At 56.2% G+C, this 16,369-nt stretch overlaps 1 protein-coding gene and 1 long non-coding RNA gene across 10 annotated transcripts in view; one reads left to right on the forward strand and one right to left on the reverse strand.

Moving 5' to 3' along the window:
* Positions 1-3,678: 3,678 nt before the first annotated feature.
* Positions 3,679-14,538, reverse strand: DHODH (dihydroorotate dehydrogenase (quinone)). Of its 8 annotated transcripts, none has more exons than XM_051846973.3 (9): positions 14,383-14,538; positions 12,725-12,937; positions 10,772-10,971; positions 8,190-8,272; positions 6,410-6,597; positions 5,749-5,862; positions 5,146-5,303; positions 4,831-4,986; positions 3,679-4,199 (listed from the first exon to the last, which is right to left on the reverse strand). In XM_051846973.3, exons 1-9 carry the CDS (start codon positions 14,401-14,403, stop codon positions 4,145-4,147), a joined length of 1,188 nt encoding a protein of 395 aa, XP_051702933.2. In that variant the 5' UTR covers positions 14,404-14,538; the 3' UTR covers positions 3,679-4,144. The 8 variants fall into 8 exon arrangements, 6 of the variants coding, with proteins under 6 accessions (XP_051702933.2, XP_089176522.1, XP_089176523.1 ...); XM_089320396.1 differs by having other exon boundaries at positions 12,725-13,432; positions 14,383-14,442; XR_016225395.1 differs by lacking the exon at positions 8,190-8,272.
* LOC149121006 (uncharacterized) overlaps positions 11,399-16,369 on the forward strand; it is a 28,011-nt gene continuing 23,040 nt past the window's right edge. For both annotated transcript variants that reach the window (XR_016225400.1, XR_016225399.1), the window contains exon 1: positions 11,399-11,528. This is a non-coding gene — a long non-coding RNA (uncharacterized LOC149121006). The remainder of the gene's footprint in view (positions 11,529-16,369) is intronic.

Here is a 16,369-nt window from a genome sequence, read left to right on the forward strand (position 1 = left end):
TCGCAGTGAGGCAACAATTCCAACAGCAATTACATGCCTCTCACAGAGCTGGCAAGAATCACATTTAAAATAAAATATGTGCCAAGCTGACAGGCCCAGAGTAATTATTTGTTGGCTACAGGAAAATGCCAGATGTCAACAGCAGTTCCCAGGCCCCCGCTTCACCACTGGCTTTTAGGTACTGGAAGGATTAACATTTGTCTGTTTCTTTCATTAACTACTAGACTTCCGTAATCTCTTGCAGTAGTATCTTCAAGCACCTTGTGAGCCTGCTGCCCCAAGTCAGATACTATGAAAGCAGGGACAGCAAGCGCATGTCCTGTTAAGGAGCTGAATCATGGTATGCTGAAGTTCTTAGCCTAGTGTCTCAAAATGCGACCTTATTTGGAGAAAGGGTCTTTACAGAAGTAACTGAGTTAAAATGAAGTCATTAGGACAAGACCTAACCCAGTCTTGGACAAAGGGGGAGTCAGGGCAGACAGAGAAGGTAACAGGAAGGCGGTGGAGGATGTCACCTGCACACCAGCGGAGCCCAGGGACACATCCTTGCTCCAGGCCTCCAGAAAGACCCAGCCCTGCTGCCCTCTGGCATGGACTTCTAACCTTGACCCATGAGAGGATCCATTTCTGGTGTTCCAGTCACAGTGTATGCTACTTCCGCAGGCCAGCTGAAGCAAACTCAATCAGCTACCAAGACCAGGATGCTTTCCCAACAGCTGTAGATATGGTGTAGCTAGAAACACCACTATTAAAACAAAAACCACAGGAGGCCATTGTTCTGGAGTAAGCTCCTGCACTAGGCCTCAAACAGCCCAGGCTAAAAATCAAAATGGAGTCACCCACACTCAAGACCCACAGTCACCAAGCTGAAACCAAGCTGTTTACCTGATCCTCAGTGAAACTAGGATTAGAGACACCGCCGCTCAATTTCCCCAGACAGGCCAGCTTCAATAGGCAAGGATAAAGGTGTTTTCTCTGCTTTCATTCTTACACAAAGGAAGTCACCTAAAATAACCTGATGTTGACGATCAGTTACTGTATCATTGCTACACCCCCGTCCCTGCCTTGTGCACAAAGCAACATTGAAGTGAGTAAATCGGGTTTTTGTTCTTTGTTTCTGCTTTCCTTAGCTGTTTCCTTCTATAAAACCAACCTCTTAGCCGGCGCCGCGGCTCACTAGGCTAATCCTCCACCTAGCGGCGCCGGCACACCGGGTTCTAGTCCCGGTCGGGGCGCCGGATTCTGTCCCGGTTGCCCCTCTTCCAGGCCAGCTCTCTGCTGTGGCCAGGGAGTGCAGTGGAGGATGGCCCAGGTGCTTGGGCCCTGCACCCCATGGGAGACCAGGAAAAGCACCTGGCTCCTGGCTCCTGCCATCGGATCAGCGCGGTGCGCCGGCTGCAGCGCGCCGGCCGCGGCGGCCATTGGAGGGTGAACCAATGGCAAAGGAAGACCTTTCTCTCTGTCTCTCTCTCTCACTGTCCACTCTGCCTGTCAAAAAAATAAATAAATAAATAAATAAATAAAAACCAACCTCTTTTGGAATGAAGTATTGTCCAATTCTGGAAACAAAATTAAGCTAATTAAGATACTTAAGCCACTGTAATTCTGTCCTTTGACCCTGTTAGGTCTGAAAGCTGGCCATCTATGGGAGTTCCTCCAGGACCACATCAAGGTGGCCAGTCACACTCAGGCCCCTTTCGTCCCCACGCACCTGGCAAGTAGTACCACACAGTGTCCTGCCCTGAGTGAATACTGGCCCGTGCACATGCCTTCCTTTGATGAGGGTGAAAGTCAGAGCCAGGGGTTCTTTTCCTTCTGTTTGCCCATTTCCATTTCTCCTTCAGTGAACTGGTGTTCCTTGAGTACAGTTAATGTGGAGACACAGAGAAGGTGTTGAGTCAGCAGTGACAGCCTGGTCAGGCCGTGCTTGCTGAGGAACGTGGCGACACAAGCCAGCACCATCTCGTCCTCCGTTTTCTCACCTGTGAAGAGGCGATGCCAAGCCCTTGGCCCAGCGTCTGGCCAAGTCAGCACTCAGTGGACATGAGCTGTTGCTGTGGTGAGTCTGTCTTCAGGCATCACAGTGCAGCTTCAAACAGGCCCAGCGGAGGGGCTGGGGAAGTGCCCCAACACGGCCTCTATGGTAGGAAATGGGCAGTTCTAAAAGCTTACGGGAGCTGGTGGCTCTAGCAAGATTTAGAACACTCCAACTATGGGCCAGCGCCGCGGCTCACTAGGCTAATCCTCCACCTAGCAGCGCCAGCACACCGGGTTCTAGTCCCAGTCAGGGCGCCGGATTCTGTCCCGGTTGCCCCTCTTCCAGGCCAGCTCTCTGCTGTGCCAGGGAAGGCAGTGGAGGATGGCCCAAGTGCTTGGGCCCTGCACCCCATGGGAGACCAGGATAAGTACCTGGCTCCTGCCTTCAGATCAGCGCGGTGCGCCGGCCGCAGCGCGCCGGCCACAGCAGCCATTGGAGGGTGAACCAACGGCAAAAGGAAGACCTTTCTCTCTGTCTCTCTCTCTCACTGTCCACTCTGCCTGTCAAAAAAAAAAAAAAAAAAGAAAAAAGAACACTCCAACCCTTTGACCCAGCTCTCACACCTGTATTAACACCCAAGCAAAGGTGCCAATCCAGGTACAAGGCCATTGCCTGAAGCATGGCTGCGACAGGAAAACTAGAAGTTATCTAGGTGATCCCCAGTGGAGGACTGGCTAAACATATCCCACAAAAAAGAATGAGGTGGACCAACAGGAGCCAACACAAACAGTGCCCAAGTCAGAGGAGCAAGACAGTCGACTCAGGATGTATTTGTGTATGGTATCATGTGAAAGAACTATAAACTGAAGAGGGTATGTTTCCCATGGATAAACAGGGGTATACAAAATGTAAGCACATGTCTAAGTGTACATGCGTGTGCAAGATCAATGTTGTATGTAGGCGGGCAGCTGCTGCAACAGTTAAGAAACCATCTTGGGGGCCGGTGCTGTGGTCTAGCAGGTAAAACTGCCACCTGCAGTGCCAGCATCCCACTTGGGCTCAGTCAGAGTCCTGGCTGCTCCACTTCTGATCCAGCTCCCTACTAATGCGCTTGGGAAAAGCAGTGGAAGATGGTCCAGGTGTATGGGTCCCTGTCTCCAACATGGGAGACCTGAATGAAGTTCCTGGCTTCAGCCTGGCCCAGCACTGCCAGCAGATCTGGAAGACCTCTGTCTTTCCCTCTCATTTTGTAACTCTCTCAAATAAATAAATGTCTTAAAAAAAAAAAAAAAGCACCAGGATACCTGCATCCCATAACTGAGTACCTGGGTTCAAGCCTTGGCTCCACTTCCCATTCCAGCACCCTGGAAGGCAGCAGGTCATGGCCCAAGTATTTGAGTCTGTCATCCACATGGGAGACTCAGACTGAGTTCCCAGTGCCCAGCTTTATTTAGCCTTGGCCACTGCCAAAGGGTGAACTAGTGGATAAGAGATCTCTGCCTACTTGCCTGTGTGTGCCTCTCCAATACATTTCAAAATTAACATCAGTGTGCTCAGGAGACACACACCGGAGCACGTACGTATTCAAGGTCATGACAGCTGCAACTGACCTCAGGTGCTTCAGCAATACTAAACGCAGGAATAATGTGCATGTCTTATCTATATGTTCTTCTAGAAATAAAGCAAGTGTGAAAATGTTAGCAGCTGGTAAATCAAAGTGAAGTGTTTATGCAAGTAAGTTTGCCTCTGCTTGGAGTGTTTTCAAAATAAACACAGAAATAAAAATAAAGAATGAAAGACAGGCAAGTTCCTAGTAAGTCCACTGCTGACCCAGCCAACAGAGGCCTGGAAAGGCCTGCATGGTGTGGCCAAGGCCTGTGGGTTTAAATTCGGGTTTTAATGGCTGTATTTTTTCCATGATTTTTCTCTCCAAAAATCCAGTGTCCTTGCCATAATGACGGATCTCAGGATTCGAGTCTAGAAGGACCAATGACTGCAGTTTACGCTCCGACCAAGCCACTGGAGAACACCTTCTGCTCATCCTGGTGACCTCAGTGATCGGCTTTGACAGGCACGACTCAGACAGTCTACGCTCTCACGGTCCGGCCACAAAGGCTCGCCCGAGTTCACAGGAAGGTTCCAGGCCAAGTTCATCGGCCAACATCCTCACCTCCGATGATCCGCTCCAATGGCATCTGTGACTCTGCTGAAACCCTGCTCTCTGGAAAGAGAGGCCAAAAAGCAAGTCCACCAAATGGTAGAGGACAGGCCCTGCTCTAGCAGGAAGCCCCGTGTACCCATACGCCCTGCTCTCCCAGACACATCGTCACTCCCAGACACGACTTGTGTGTGCTCTCTGCACTGTCTTCACCCGGCCACGGCTTCTGACCAGGAAGGGAATCAGGTGCCGACAGCCCTCACCCTGCTACATAACTAACTGCTTAAGCCGGGGGGGAACATGCAGCTCACAGGCCCTCCAAGACCCTCAAGGCAAATGCAGGAGGGGCTCAAAATTCAGTAAACCTATAGCAGGCTAAGGTTTAAGCTGACAATTTTGTATGGCCCGTGAATGATACTATAAATATTCAAATTGTCCTTGGCAGAAAAAAGGGTCCCCTGCCTGGACTTCATTCTAGCAGGACTCTCAGGCCCCTCTTTCAAATGCATGGGCACCTCTGCCTTGGAGGTGAATTCTGAATCCCCGTGGCCCAGTTCATTCTTCAGCAGAAGTCATGTGATTTCCCTGTGTCCGGAGTCCACCCCTCCAGTATCTTCTGAATGAGGAACGAAGGCCCAAGTGGCTCTGGATTCAGGCCACTCTAATCAACCCCTGACCTCCCGGTGGCACTCACTTCAAAAGGGCCTCCAGCTCGCGCTTGACCTTGCCCACCACGGGCGGCCCGCAGTAGGTGAGGGCCGTGTACAGCTGCACCAGGGAGGCCCCGGCCTGGATCTTCTCCAGCGCGTCCTGCCCGCTGCTGACTCCGCCAACTCCAATGATGGGAATCCTGCCTGCAGGGAAACACAGCCGACGAGGGACGTGAGGCCTGCACCCCCAGGACGTCAGCCCCACGGCACCCACCCGCCAGTGCAGATCAGGGCAAAACTCCAGTCCCAGCCCGGAGCCGGAGCCACACACCAGTCCCAAGACACAGACCCCAGAACACTTGCCTTGGGTGAGCGCGTACATCTCCCGAATGGTTTGAGTTGATAAATCCCGCAAGGGCTTCCCGCTCAGCCCTCCGGCTTCAGAGCGCAGGGCCCCCTGCAGGCTGGCGGGGCGACTCACCGTGGTGTTCGTGATGATCAATCCATCAATGCCCAACTGCAGAGGGAGACAGACAGCCTGGAGTCAGGGCCCCAGCATTCAGAGAAGCTTCCCTGGAGATCTGAGGCAGCAGCCGGGCAGGGCCCACTGCACAGCCCCTGGGGGCTGCACCAGACCTCACTCAGCTCAGCTGAGCTCAACGTGACGACAGCAACCACCATCCTGAGCCTCCGTAACGTGGCAGCAGCACAGCCTCTGACCCCCACAACGATCCGCTCACTTTACAGCGCCTTGGGTAGGCAGAACCAGGGTTTGAACCAGCAGCGCTGGGCTCCATCTGTTTCCATGGCTTTCCTATGGCACAGAGGCCTGGGCAGGCTGACACAGAAGCACAGTGCTTCTCACTACAGAGGATGTGACAGAAGCTGCCGTCCTGAGCTATCCCCACCAGCCAGGTGCCTCTGCAGGTAACAACAGCCCCCCAGGCCGGCCCGACTCGGACCTCTCTCACCACGCTGGCGATATCCTCCTTGTCCTGGGCCGTGAGGTCGGGGGCGATCTTCACCAGCACTGCTGGCTTGTGCGCCCCCTTCAGGGCATCCCGCTCCTGCAGCACCTAGGGCAACAAGGGCCAGAGGTGGGGACCCCAGACACAGCCCAGCAGGGCACCCACACCTGCAGCTCCAGACCAAAGCATGCACCTTCTTCTCAGGCAGCCCAGCCCTCAGTTACCCACAGCCCACATCAGATGGATCTCACTCAGTTCCGTGGAACTGGCACTGGCTACTATCACAAGGTTGTACAGATTTTTGTCCCTAGAGGATAATAAGGAAACACCGGCACCAGTACCATGTGACAAACGATCATCCAGTTCCCTCACAGAGCTGCACGCAGGGACAGAGGGGTACGTGAGAGCCAAGGTCCCTGCTCTCACGGCCCTCGGGGGTTGGCAGTAGCAGGGACAGAAGACGCAGCAGTGACACTGTTCACGTAATCAGCTTTGATACGGGCCACGGGGTGCTTTGGGGGGCACAGGGAAGGGGCCCGAGTTGTCCCAGGGTTAAGCACGGCTCCTCCCAGTGCCGCGGAGGAGGAGGAGAGGAGTGGGGAGGAGTGGGGAGGACAGGCTGGTGAAACGGGCACAGCGGAGACGAGCCGCCCACCTTGGTCAGCAGGCAGCGCAGCTCAGCCTTTCCCTGGAGGCTCCGCAGCCCGGCCGTGTTGGGACTGGACACGTTCACCACCAGGTAGTCGGCCAAGGGGCCCAGGACGCGCACCCCCTCGGCGTAGTCTGTGGCAGCATCCGCCGAAGTCTTGTTCTTCCCCAGGTTTATGCCCAGTGGCAGCCCATCTGAAAACAGCACAGGCCACGCTTGTGTGTTCGCACATCACTTCCTGCACCTTAGGGCCACCCCTCACCAGACAGCTCCTAGCCGCTTCCACATCCACTTCCACACCTGCTGACCCTGTGAACCACGGCGTGACACTGCCACCTGCTGCCCAGACAGCAGCACTCCACCCTCACAGGACAAAGTGGTGACCGCCAGGATGCTCTGCCCCAGTCTGCCCTTTACAGCGCTCAGTGTAGTGGGCGGCAGAGAAACAAGGGCAATAACTAGTGACTGAAAAGGTAGGCCCCACACACAGGCTGAGAGCAGGCGGACCCCACTAGGCAAGTCAGGGGCTGACTGCCCGCCCAGAGGCTCCTCATGGGACTGCAGTCACGGGACGGCTATGCCAGTGTGAGGAAAAACAAAGAATAAAGGCTGGGGAGTATTCCCCATACCATGCCTACACTGCAGAGGTCTAGTTTATGATTTATAATTTACTTCTCTGAGGAAAGCCACTCTGCTTAGAGTGACCACACACCCCTCCTCCCAGTGATGTGGTGTGTCAAGGTGACCTGGAATTCTTGCCAGCAGGGACCAGGAAGGAAGAGTCGCCATGATGACCACGTGGATATCAAACCCCACATGGACGTGCTGGAAAAGTCCCAGGTGGCTGCATGCATAAGACCCCGCCCCATCTGTGTATTAATTAAGGCACCACACCCCCCGCCCCACCCCAGGAGTGGCTGAGAACGGAGGAGAGGTCTCTTTTTGCCCCTGACCGCAGCAGGGTACAGCCAGGCTTCCTCTCTCTCTGGCCCACTCATGAAGGGTCTTTTCCACGTGGGGTGGGCCACACTCACGTGTGAATCTGTGTTCACTCGCTCACCTCTGCAGTAAGTCTGTCCTCACTCGTGCATCTCACACATGCTCTGCTGAGAAGTCCTCTCTGGGCGGGGCAAGACCCTGGATTCCAAGCTAAGGTACCAGGCCCACTACCGCCAGGACAGCCCCTCTCAGAAGTGTCTCATGTTGCACCTAAGTAACGTGGCCACCTTGCTTAGAAATCCATGGACTTCAATTTTTTGCACCAACATAAATGTATCGTTTAACTCCACTTTTTCCAGACTTTCTGAAGTGCCCTCCTATTGGGTATCCCCGAGCCGGGGGAGAGCACCAGACCTTCACTGACTTCTGCGTGCTGCTCTGCATTCACTAACCCTGCTCAAAGCAGTACTTCATTTCCACAGTGGACAAAAGTGCACCAGAGCGGGAGGCTGGAAGGCGGCGCTCACGCCCTGCGCTCCGCTTCGCTGTCCTGGCGAGCACTGCCAGCCGCCTGGCTCCGCCCCTCCCAGCTGCCCCAGGTAAGCTACGGCACAGGGCTCTTCCTGAGACAAATGGAGGGCGCCTTTGCTGAAGTGTGGAATTCAGTTAAAATCTTGGAGGCTGTGGTGAAACCAGGCAAATTCCTGTAGGAATCTGTGTCCCCACTCCTGGGTGGCTCTTGTTTACTGCTTAGTCGTGTTTATTCCGCTGGGCCTGTTCCCAGCCTCTCTCCCACAGTTCCCTTGTAGCACATGAAGAAAGCCCCCCTGGGGCAGCCACACTTTACCTTCTGTGAGCTTGGCCTGCACCTGCTGCCGGGCCCGTAACCTGTGCTCCACCACCGAGAGCCCGTGACTGTTAAATCCGTACCTGCCGCACACAAGCAAATGGGGGAGGGCACGATTAGAGGCAGAGCACTGGGAGCCACGGCGCCTTGGCCGTTTCCACCATCAAAAACAGAGCGGGGGAAGGGGACATTTGGCACCGCAGTTAAGATGCAGCCTGGGATGCCCACATTCCAAATCAGAGTGCCTGGGTTCGAGTCCCGGCTCTGCTCGCAATCCCAGCTTCCTACTGATGTGGGAATGCAACATCTAGGAGGCAACAGCTGGTGACTCAAGTACTTGGGTCCCAGCCACCCATATGGGAGGTGTGGTTTGTGTTCTTGGCTCCTGGATGCAGCCACTTGGGGAGTGAACCAACAAATGAGAGATCTTAACCTTCCCTATTCTAAATATATTTAAAATTTTTTAAATTAGAATGTTTATATACTTCCAGCCTCAACACCCCCTGGGATTCCTAGAGAACATGCCAGATCATCATCAAGCATAAAAGGAAAGATTAAAGTGTACACACAGGGGCTAGCATTGTGGCATAGCAGGTTAAGCCTCCTTCTGTGATGCCAGCTTCCCATATGGGCACCGGTTCAAGACCTGGCTGCTCCACTTCCAATCCAGCTCCCTGCTAATGCACCTGGGAAATCAGTGGAGGATGGCCCATGTCCTTGGGCCCCTGCACCCACATGGGGGACCTGGAAGAAGCTCCAGCTTCCTGGCTTTGGTCTGGCCCAGCCCTGGCCACTGCAGACACTTGGGGAGTGAAACAGCAGATGGATCTATCTCTCTCTCTCTCTCTCCTTTAGCTCTGCCTTTCAAATAAGTAAATCTTAAAAACTACTATGCAAACAAGCTGCTCAGCTGGCAGTGGAGGTAGCCGGCACTCGTCAGCAGTGGCTGCCCCGGCCCTGCCTGGATCCCACCTCCGCTCCTTACCAAGCCATCTTCCTACTCCCTGAGCCCTCACCAATCCTCTGATACCTACACACCTCCCACCTCCCATGTGGGCCTCACGCCACCCCTCCCGGGGTGCGCTTCCTGGCACAGATCACATGCTCCCTCTCCCCCTTGCATGAAGCAGCCCCTCGCCCTTTCTCCTGGTTCAGGATGCTACAAGGGTACTTCAAAAAGCTTGTGGAAAAAAGGAATTACACATTTATGTTGGTGCAAAAATCTATGCATAGCCTTTGCATAATAAACATTGTCCATAGATTCTGAAGACCCGTCATGTATTTTGCCTAGCCAATTTTAAAGATATTGATCCCCACAGCAATGCAACAGAAAGATCAATAACCTGATCTCTAACATTGGAAAATTTCCCAGAAACCAGCACAAAAAGCAGCAAGCAGTCCCGACAGGTCAACTTCCCAGAAGGCCTTACACGGCCCCCAAGACAGTGGGCATTTGTTGGGGCTGGTGCTGTGGCACAGTAGGTTAATCCTCTCCCTGTGGTGCCAGCATCCCATATGGGTGCCGGTTCTAATACTGGCTGCTCCTCTTCCGATCCAGCCCTCTGCTGTGGCCTGGGAAAGCAGTAGAAGATGGCCCAAGTCCTCGGGCCCCTGCACCCACGTGGGAGACGCAGAGGAAGCTGCTGACTCCAGCTTCTGGCTAATGCAGAGCATGGGAGGCAGCTGTGACGTCTGCAGTAACTGGGCCCCTGCCACCCACGTGGGAGACCTGGGGGAGCTCCCAGCTCCCAGCCTCTGCCATTCCCAGCCATCTGTGGGCACCTGGGAGGTGAACCAACACACGGAAGCACTGTCTTTCCCTTCTCGCTCCTTCTCTGGGTCTCCCTGGCCCCCCAAAACAAATCCTCCTGAGGAGGTGCCTCAAAATCCTGTTAGCAAAGAGGAGCTCCTCTCCGTTCCGGTTGCTGCTGCACGCCCAAGGATGACCAAGGGAAGAAGGCCACACAGTCTGCAAGGAGTCCTCGTCCTCAGAGCTGCTTGTCGAGCTACTCCTGGAGGCCAGGGCCGCCTGCCCAACCCCAGAGCTCAGGCCCGGGACCACGGGGGCCTCCGGCGCCCCGGCAGCTGCTCTCAACCGAGAGGCGCTGGGAGGTCCGACACTGGCTGCGGAAGACCTGGTCCAGGACAACAAGTAGCTGCTTCACGGATTCTGTGTGGAAACGCTGACGTTCTGGATATATTACGTGTAACTAGAACACAGTAATTGTAAATAATGTTTAATAAAATCCAGGACAGTTAACTGCATGTTAGTTCTCTTTACTGTTTTAATGTGGTCACTAGAGTATTTAGGTTACACTACAGGGCGCGCGTTGGACTTCCTCCGCCGGCCGCAGCTCCGCCCCTCGTCATCTCTGGGATTAGCTGAGCTGCCCGGCTCCGCGTGCGCTGTTCAGTGGGAACGACAAAGCCTGCCCTCTGAGCTCGGCGGGAGGCAGGTGCCTGGCACCCAGCGGATGCCCAGCAGAGCTCCTGAACATTCCAAATGACACAAACGTCCCCGCACATCAGAAACAAAGCCAGCTGGCAAGGAGGCGTCCCATTAGCTGGGGCCACGGGCCTACCTGTTGATGACGGCGTGGTCCTCAGGGAGGCGGAAGACTCGGGGTCTCGGGTTCCCTTCCTGAGGCTGTGGAGTCACACTTCCTACCTCGACAAAACCGAAGCCCATCTTGTAGAGGCCGTCCACGGCTTCCCCGTGCTTGTCAAATCCCGCAGCGATGCCCACTGGGTTCCGGAACTTGTGGCCGAGGACTCTCACTTCCTGGGAAGGAGAAGTGAGAGGTGCACAGGCTAACCTGGGGTTTCTGAGAGCGTGCTCCCCAGCACCTACACCGGGATCTCTGGAGAGCCTACAACACCTCAGACATTCGGCTTCAGAATGCTGGGGGGTGGGTAGTCTGAGGGGCCCATTTTCAACAATGCCAAGCAGGTGATGCCATGCCCGCTCCACTCCGCGAACCACAGGCTTCCTTATCTCCGGGGCTGGGGACACAATTGGCTTGGCCGTGGTTCGGACAGGACACGGGCCCACTCTGCCAGTCACTGCTGACAGGCCACACCCTCACATCTACTAGCCTGGCTCGAGAGCCCCTGGGAAGCGCCACTGTGAAACCAGTGCGAGCGGCGAAGCCCTTTAATCAACTGAAGAAGTCTAGAGAAATGAGCCCCAGCTGCCTCCCTCTCAGCCCAGCGGACAAAAAGACGCTGCGTGGAGCTGAGGACAGGGCGGCGCCGTGTGCCATCAGCCCGGGGAAGACCAGCGAGTGCGCCTGATCCCGTGGGCCAGCGGTGAGAACGCAGGCCCCAACACACGTGCAGGTGGGCACATGCGTGTGGCCACGCAGGGTCCTGGGAAGCAAGAAGCCTGGCTGGCCTGAGGGTCCTCCTCTCGGACAGACAGGGTCTTCCACCCCGGCTGCTGGACAGGCTCCCCTCGCAGCCTGCAGGCCCCTCTCGAGCCCTGAATTACATGGCTCCTGCAGGCAGCCAGAGCCCCTGGCTAGTCGAGGCAGCCCGCCCTGGGGACTCCGCCCCACAGCCGGGCCGAGGCCAGGACGCCAGGGAAGAGTCGGGGCAACAGAAAGCTCGGGAGGAGAGTCTCTGGAGGCCTGGCTGTCAGCCGGGGAGCCTGGCCCCCACGTGCACACGCTGCCGCCAGCCAGGGCCACGCAGTGGAGTTCAGGGCCAGCTCCGAGGCCAGCTGCTCTCTGCCGGCTGTGCGTCCTTGCAGGGCCTGTTCCACCCCGGAACCTGAGTGTCTGCAGCCCACCCGGCTCCGGAACTTTGACACTGTAACTGGGGGTAAGGAAAGCTTAGGGAAAGCAGCGCTCTTCCTGACCCTGCAGAGCCTTGGCGCACTCAGGACGCGAGTCGGGTACCAGGACTCGGCGCTGGAGGGTAACTAGTTCCCAAAAGGAAACTGCCCTGCCTTGCGTGAGGACATCGGTGAGGCCAGGGATCCTCCTTGTCTAGGTGACCGCAGTATCCCCAGAGCACGGCACAGGCACAGTGCCGGGGCCTGGCGGGGGGCGGGGAGGCCCAGGTGTTGAATGTTGGGCTGATGGAGGCTGCAACAGGTGTCTGTGCCTTGCACAAAGGGGCGGGCTCGAGGTAGCTGCATCCCATCAGTGTCTGATGACTGGCCTGCTTCCCTACCAGGCAGAGGGGAGGCTGAGCTGGGACCTGGGCGAGGCAGACCCACAGGTCGGAATCCTGGGTCTGCCACTTCCTGTGTGTGACTTCGGGCAGTCACTTAACGGCTCTGTGCCACCGTTCCTGCCTCGTGCAGCAGCTGTGAGGACCGAATGAGAACGCTGCCTCGCCCGGCAGTGTCCCGTGGGTCGTGCAGGATAACTTCCATTGTGTGATAATCCCGAGGACTGCTCAGACTGAGCTGCAGGTCTGCGCTGCGGACCTGGGCCCGGCTTCCAGCGGCATCGGTCCCTAACAGCCGAGCCCCGTGAGGGGGACTTGACCTCCCTCCCGGAACCCAACGCATCCCAGGAGCACCTTACCAGCATTTCAGAGTCCTGATACCTAGCTCGCGGAAGGAGCCCCAGGGAGGTGAAGCGAATGGCCAGCCTGTGGGCTGACTCCGGGTCCAGCAGCCCCTGCAGAGCCGGCATCAGGTGTTCTGTGTAGAAACGTTCGTCCCCTGTAGCTGTCAGGTAGGCGGTGAAGAGGAGTCCGCCACCCCCCAGGATGATCGCCGCGTCCAGGGCCCGCTTCTGGAAGAAAAGAGCCCGTGAGGGGCTCTGCGCCAGGCCAGGCCCTTGGCACTTACGCACCCCGAGGGTGTCCTGTGACATCACACGACTCCGTGTCCAGCCTTCTGCTGACGTGGGTGGCCGTCACTTCTAGTCGGGACCACACTGGTCTCCAGGGTCTGGCAGTACACACAGCACCAGGCCAGGTCTGCTTAGGGCTCTAGCCCAGTTGTTTTCAGGAGAGGGGCAGTGCTGCCCCCTAGGGGACATGTGGAGGACACTTCACTGGAAACAGCACCGGTAATGCCAACAGACTGAGTGGACGGGACACAGGTCAAACATTTTTCCTGGCTTCAGACATGAAGAGTCCCGTGGCCCATAAGACTTTGGAATGTTGCTGGTGACACTGGTGTGGGTAGATGCCTGCCCACATAGCTGAGCTGAGAGCGAAACCACTTGACCATACAAGCACAAGCTGTCTTCATACACACTGGCTTTTCTAGGAATACAATTATCCTGTAAATTAAGAGGCAGCTGTACTAACTGGCACAGAACAAGAACTGTTCATCATTTCAGCAAATCCCATCAGGAGTGGCCCGGCGCTTTGCTTAGGGTGTCTGACAACACAACACACCAGTGACACATTCTATTCAGAGGTTAAATACAAGGCTGACAGGTAGTCAACACCTGTTGTTTTTACTATACATTCGCCTTTATTCCAATTAAGGAATTACGACTTCAAAAATTACCCACAGAAGTCTCTATTAGGGTTCTAGTTCGAGATAATGAAGGAAGTGAAGATTTTATCTGGGCAAGAAGCACTATCCTAGCTCAAGTAGTTCGCGGCGCTTTTCTCCATCACGGCCAGATGCTGTCACTCGTGTGCATCTGCAAAACTAGTGACCACATCCCGATGGAACACGCGAGAGGGCGAGAGGACCTGGGCCCCGCTCCTGGGGAAACTGATCTCGTGGAGAGAAAGAAGCCACCGCTCGAGCAAGTGGGGCCGCTGGGAAGAGAGCGGTACAGACTGGGAGGTCGCTCGCCTCCCGGTGATAACGGGGGGAGCTCGCGGGAAGCCGGAGAATCGAGCCACATAAGGTTCGCGTTTTGTTCCCTACGCAAGGGTCGTAATCGGCTGCGTCGGTAACGATGCAGACAGAGCACGGATTCCTCGTGCTCCAGGGGACCACAGCCAGGGCCCTCGCGACCGTCAACGCCCCGCCGGGGGCTCCGAGGACTCCTGACCGGAACGGCGGCCTGGCCGAAGCGGCCGGCACGTCTGCGCGCACTGGAGCGAGGACACGTGGACGTGCGCGCGCGCCAGCCCTGGCAGGTGCCCCGGGGGCCCGCGCTCGCGGGGCTGCCTCCCGCCCCCGCCTGCCCGGGCTGGCCCTGCGTGCTCCCCTCCCCCAGGCCCCGCGCGGGTCCTGCTCGGCGCCGCACGCCTCACTCGCCGAACTTACTTTCAGCTGTCTCCACGCCATGCTTCCTCCTCCACGGAGCCTGCCTCTGCCTCTCCGCCATTGGAGGAAATCGAGGCGGGCTCCACCCACATCGCCGACGCGGTAGCCGGCAATAAGCCAATGGCTGGGCAGGAGGGTGGGGAGGGCGGGTGCGGCGTGCTGGTTTGGCGCGCATGCGCCAATGCGGAGGCCACGCCCCCTCCCGCCCCGCTGCAGTCCTGCTGAGGCGTTGCTGCCCTGGGCTCTGGCGCCCAGGTTTTGCGTGTTGGTCACGCCCGGCCCTCAGGAGCCAAGGCTCCGGAGGAGGGCAGGTGGCGCGCGGACTCCTCCAAGGTCCCCGGCGGAGTCGAGCTGATGCCAGGAGGCTTCCCGCCCTGGGAGCACCGAGGGACTGGGCTGGGCGCCGCCGCGGCCTTGCAGAGCCGCCTGAGGCTTCCACGGCCCCTTCCTTCAAAAGGAGTTCTGTTTACGACGCATGCGTGTATCAGACCATCGTGTACCGTTGCGTATGTCGGTAGTTGGGCCACTGTGAAAATTTTTATTGCATTAATATGATTATATAGTATTAATGTATGCTTAAGATTTCGTTTAGGGGGCCGGCGCCGCGGCTCACTTGGTTAATCTTCCGCCTGCGGCGCCGGCATCCCATATGGGCGCCGGGTTCTGTCCCGGTTGCTCCTCTTCCAGGCCAGCTCTCTGCTGTGGCCCGGGAGTGCAGTGGAGGATGGCCCAAGTGCTTGGGCCCTGCACCCCAAGGGAGACCAGGAGGAAGCTCCTGGCTTCCGATCGGCGCAGCGCGCCGGCCATAGCATCCATTTGGGAGGTGAACCAACGGAAGGAAGACCTTTCTCTGTCTATAATTCCACCTGTCAAATAAAAAAAATCTTTGAAAAGCTGAATGAGTATGCATTTTTAAACAAAGAAATTAGAGCATTTCCTTAGGCCCTGCACCTCTAGTCCCTAGTGCAAGGATAACTTTCATTATGCATAGAAAAAACAATTTTTTAAATACTAATTTATTTCATTTGGAAGGCAGAATTAGAGGGAGAGATCTTCCCGCCGCGGGCTCAGTCCCCAGATAGGAGGCCGGGAGCTTCCTCCTGGTCTCTGCCGCAGGTGCAAGGACACGAGGACTCGGGCCAGGCCGTCTTCGGCTGCTTTCCCAGGCGCATTGACAGGGAGCTGGATCAGAAGCGGAGCAGCCAGCACCCTCAGCAGTGCTCATAGCGGCTGCGGGCGTCACGGACACGGCCCCTAGGAAAGTTTCACTGAGCAAGATCCTATCACAGCCAGGGCTGGGCTAGAGGCAGGAGACTCAGTCCAATTTCCCAAATGGGAGACAGGGACTCAAGTGCTTGAGCCATCCCTGCCGCCTCCCGGGATGATGTTCACAGGAAGAACCAGGAGAGGAGCTGGGACCAGAGCCCAGCGGGACTGATAGGAGCTGCTGACCTCTTAACTCCAGCACCAAACACTTCCTGATCGGGACCCCGGGTGTGCAGCTTAGGGCTTTGGTAAGTTGCCACACTTCGTGCTGACCCAGTTGTCGCCTTCCAGTCCTGTCCAGAAATTTGTCCCAATAGGGAATGCTGAAGCCTCTTCCCCAGCCAGGTTCTGGTTGGAGAATCGGTTCTGTAGGGTCACTCGGCGTTAACTGCGTCAGTAACATCTTCCGTGTCTGGATGCACGCTCCTGCGTTACCTTGTGGTGAGTGACTTCCTTCCTGGCTACTGTTGGCACCTGTAGGTGAGGTGCTGTGGTAGCCCCAGTTAGAGCGCGCGTGGGGGGGGGGGGTGTTAAATCACAGGCTTTTTTGAGCTTCATCAATTGTGCAGAGGTATCAAGCTGGAATAAATTTGTAAACCTGACAAATTCTGCAGTAATTCAGATACTAGGTATTGGAGTCTACATGTAAGAGCATTTTGGTGGAATATATTTATCATAATTTAGTTACTTAAATTGTTCAACGACAGAGACTACTTAAGTG

This window comes from Oryctolagus cuniculus, chromosome 18, assembly GCF_051225735.1.
Source record: "Oryctolagus cuniculus isolate XC-2025 breed Fujian yellow rabbit chromosome 18, ASM5122573v1, whole genome shotgun sequence".
Lineage (NCBI taxonomy): Eukaryota > Metazoa > Chordata > Mammalia > Lagomorpha > Leporidae > Oryctolagus > Oryctolagus cuniculus.

Bases quoted from the DNA above. Each gene is read 5' to 3' on its own strand.
- DHODH (XM_089320396.1), bottom strand. From the start codon at position 13,018: ATGTCACAGGACACCCTCGGGGTGCGTAAGTGCCAAGGGCCTGGCCTG. The intron at 8,273-10,771 runs GTAGGCCCGTGG...TGTGTGCGGCAG, and splicing joins GACCACGCCGTCATCAACAG to GTACGGATTTAACAGTCACG. The intron at 5,863-6,409 runs GTGGGCGGCTCG...TTGTTGCCCTAG, and splicing joins TGCGCTGCCTGCTGACCAAG to GTGCTGCAGGAGCGGGATGC.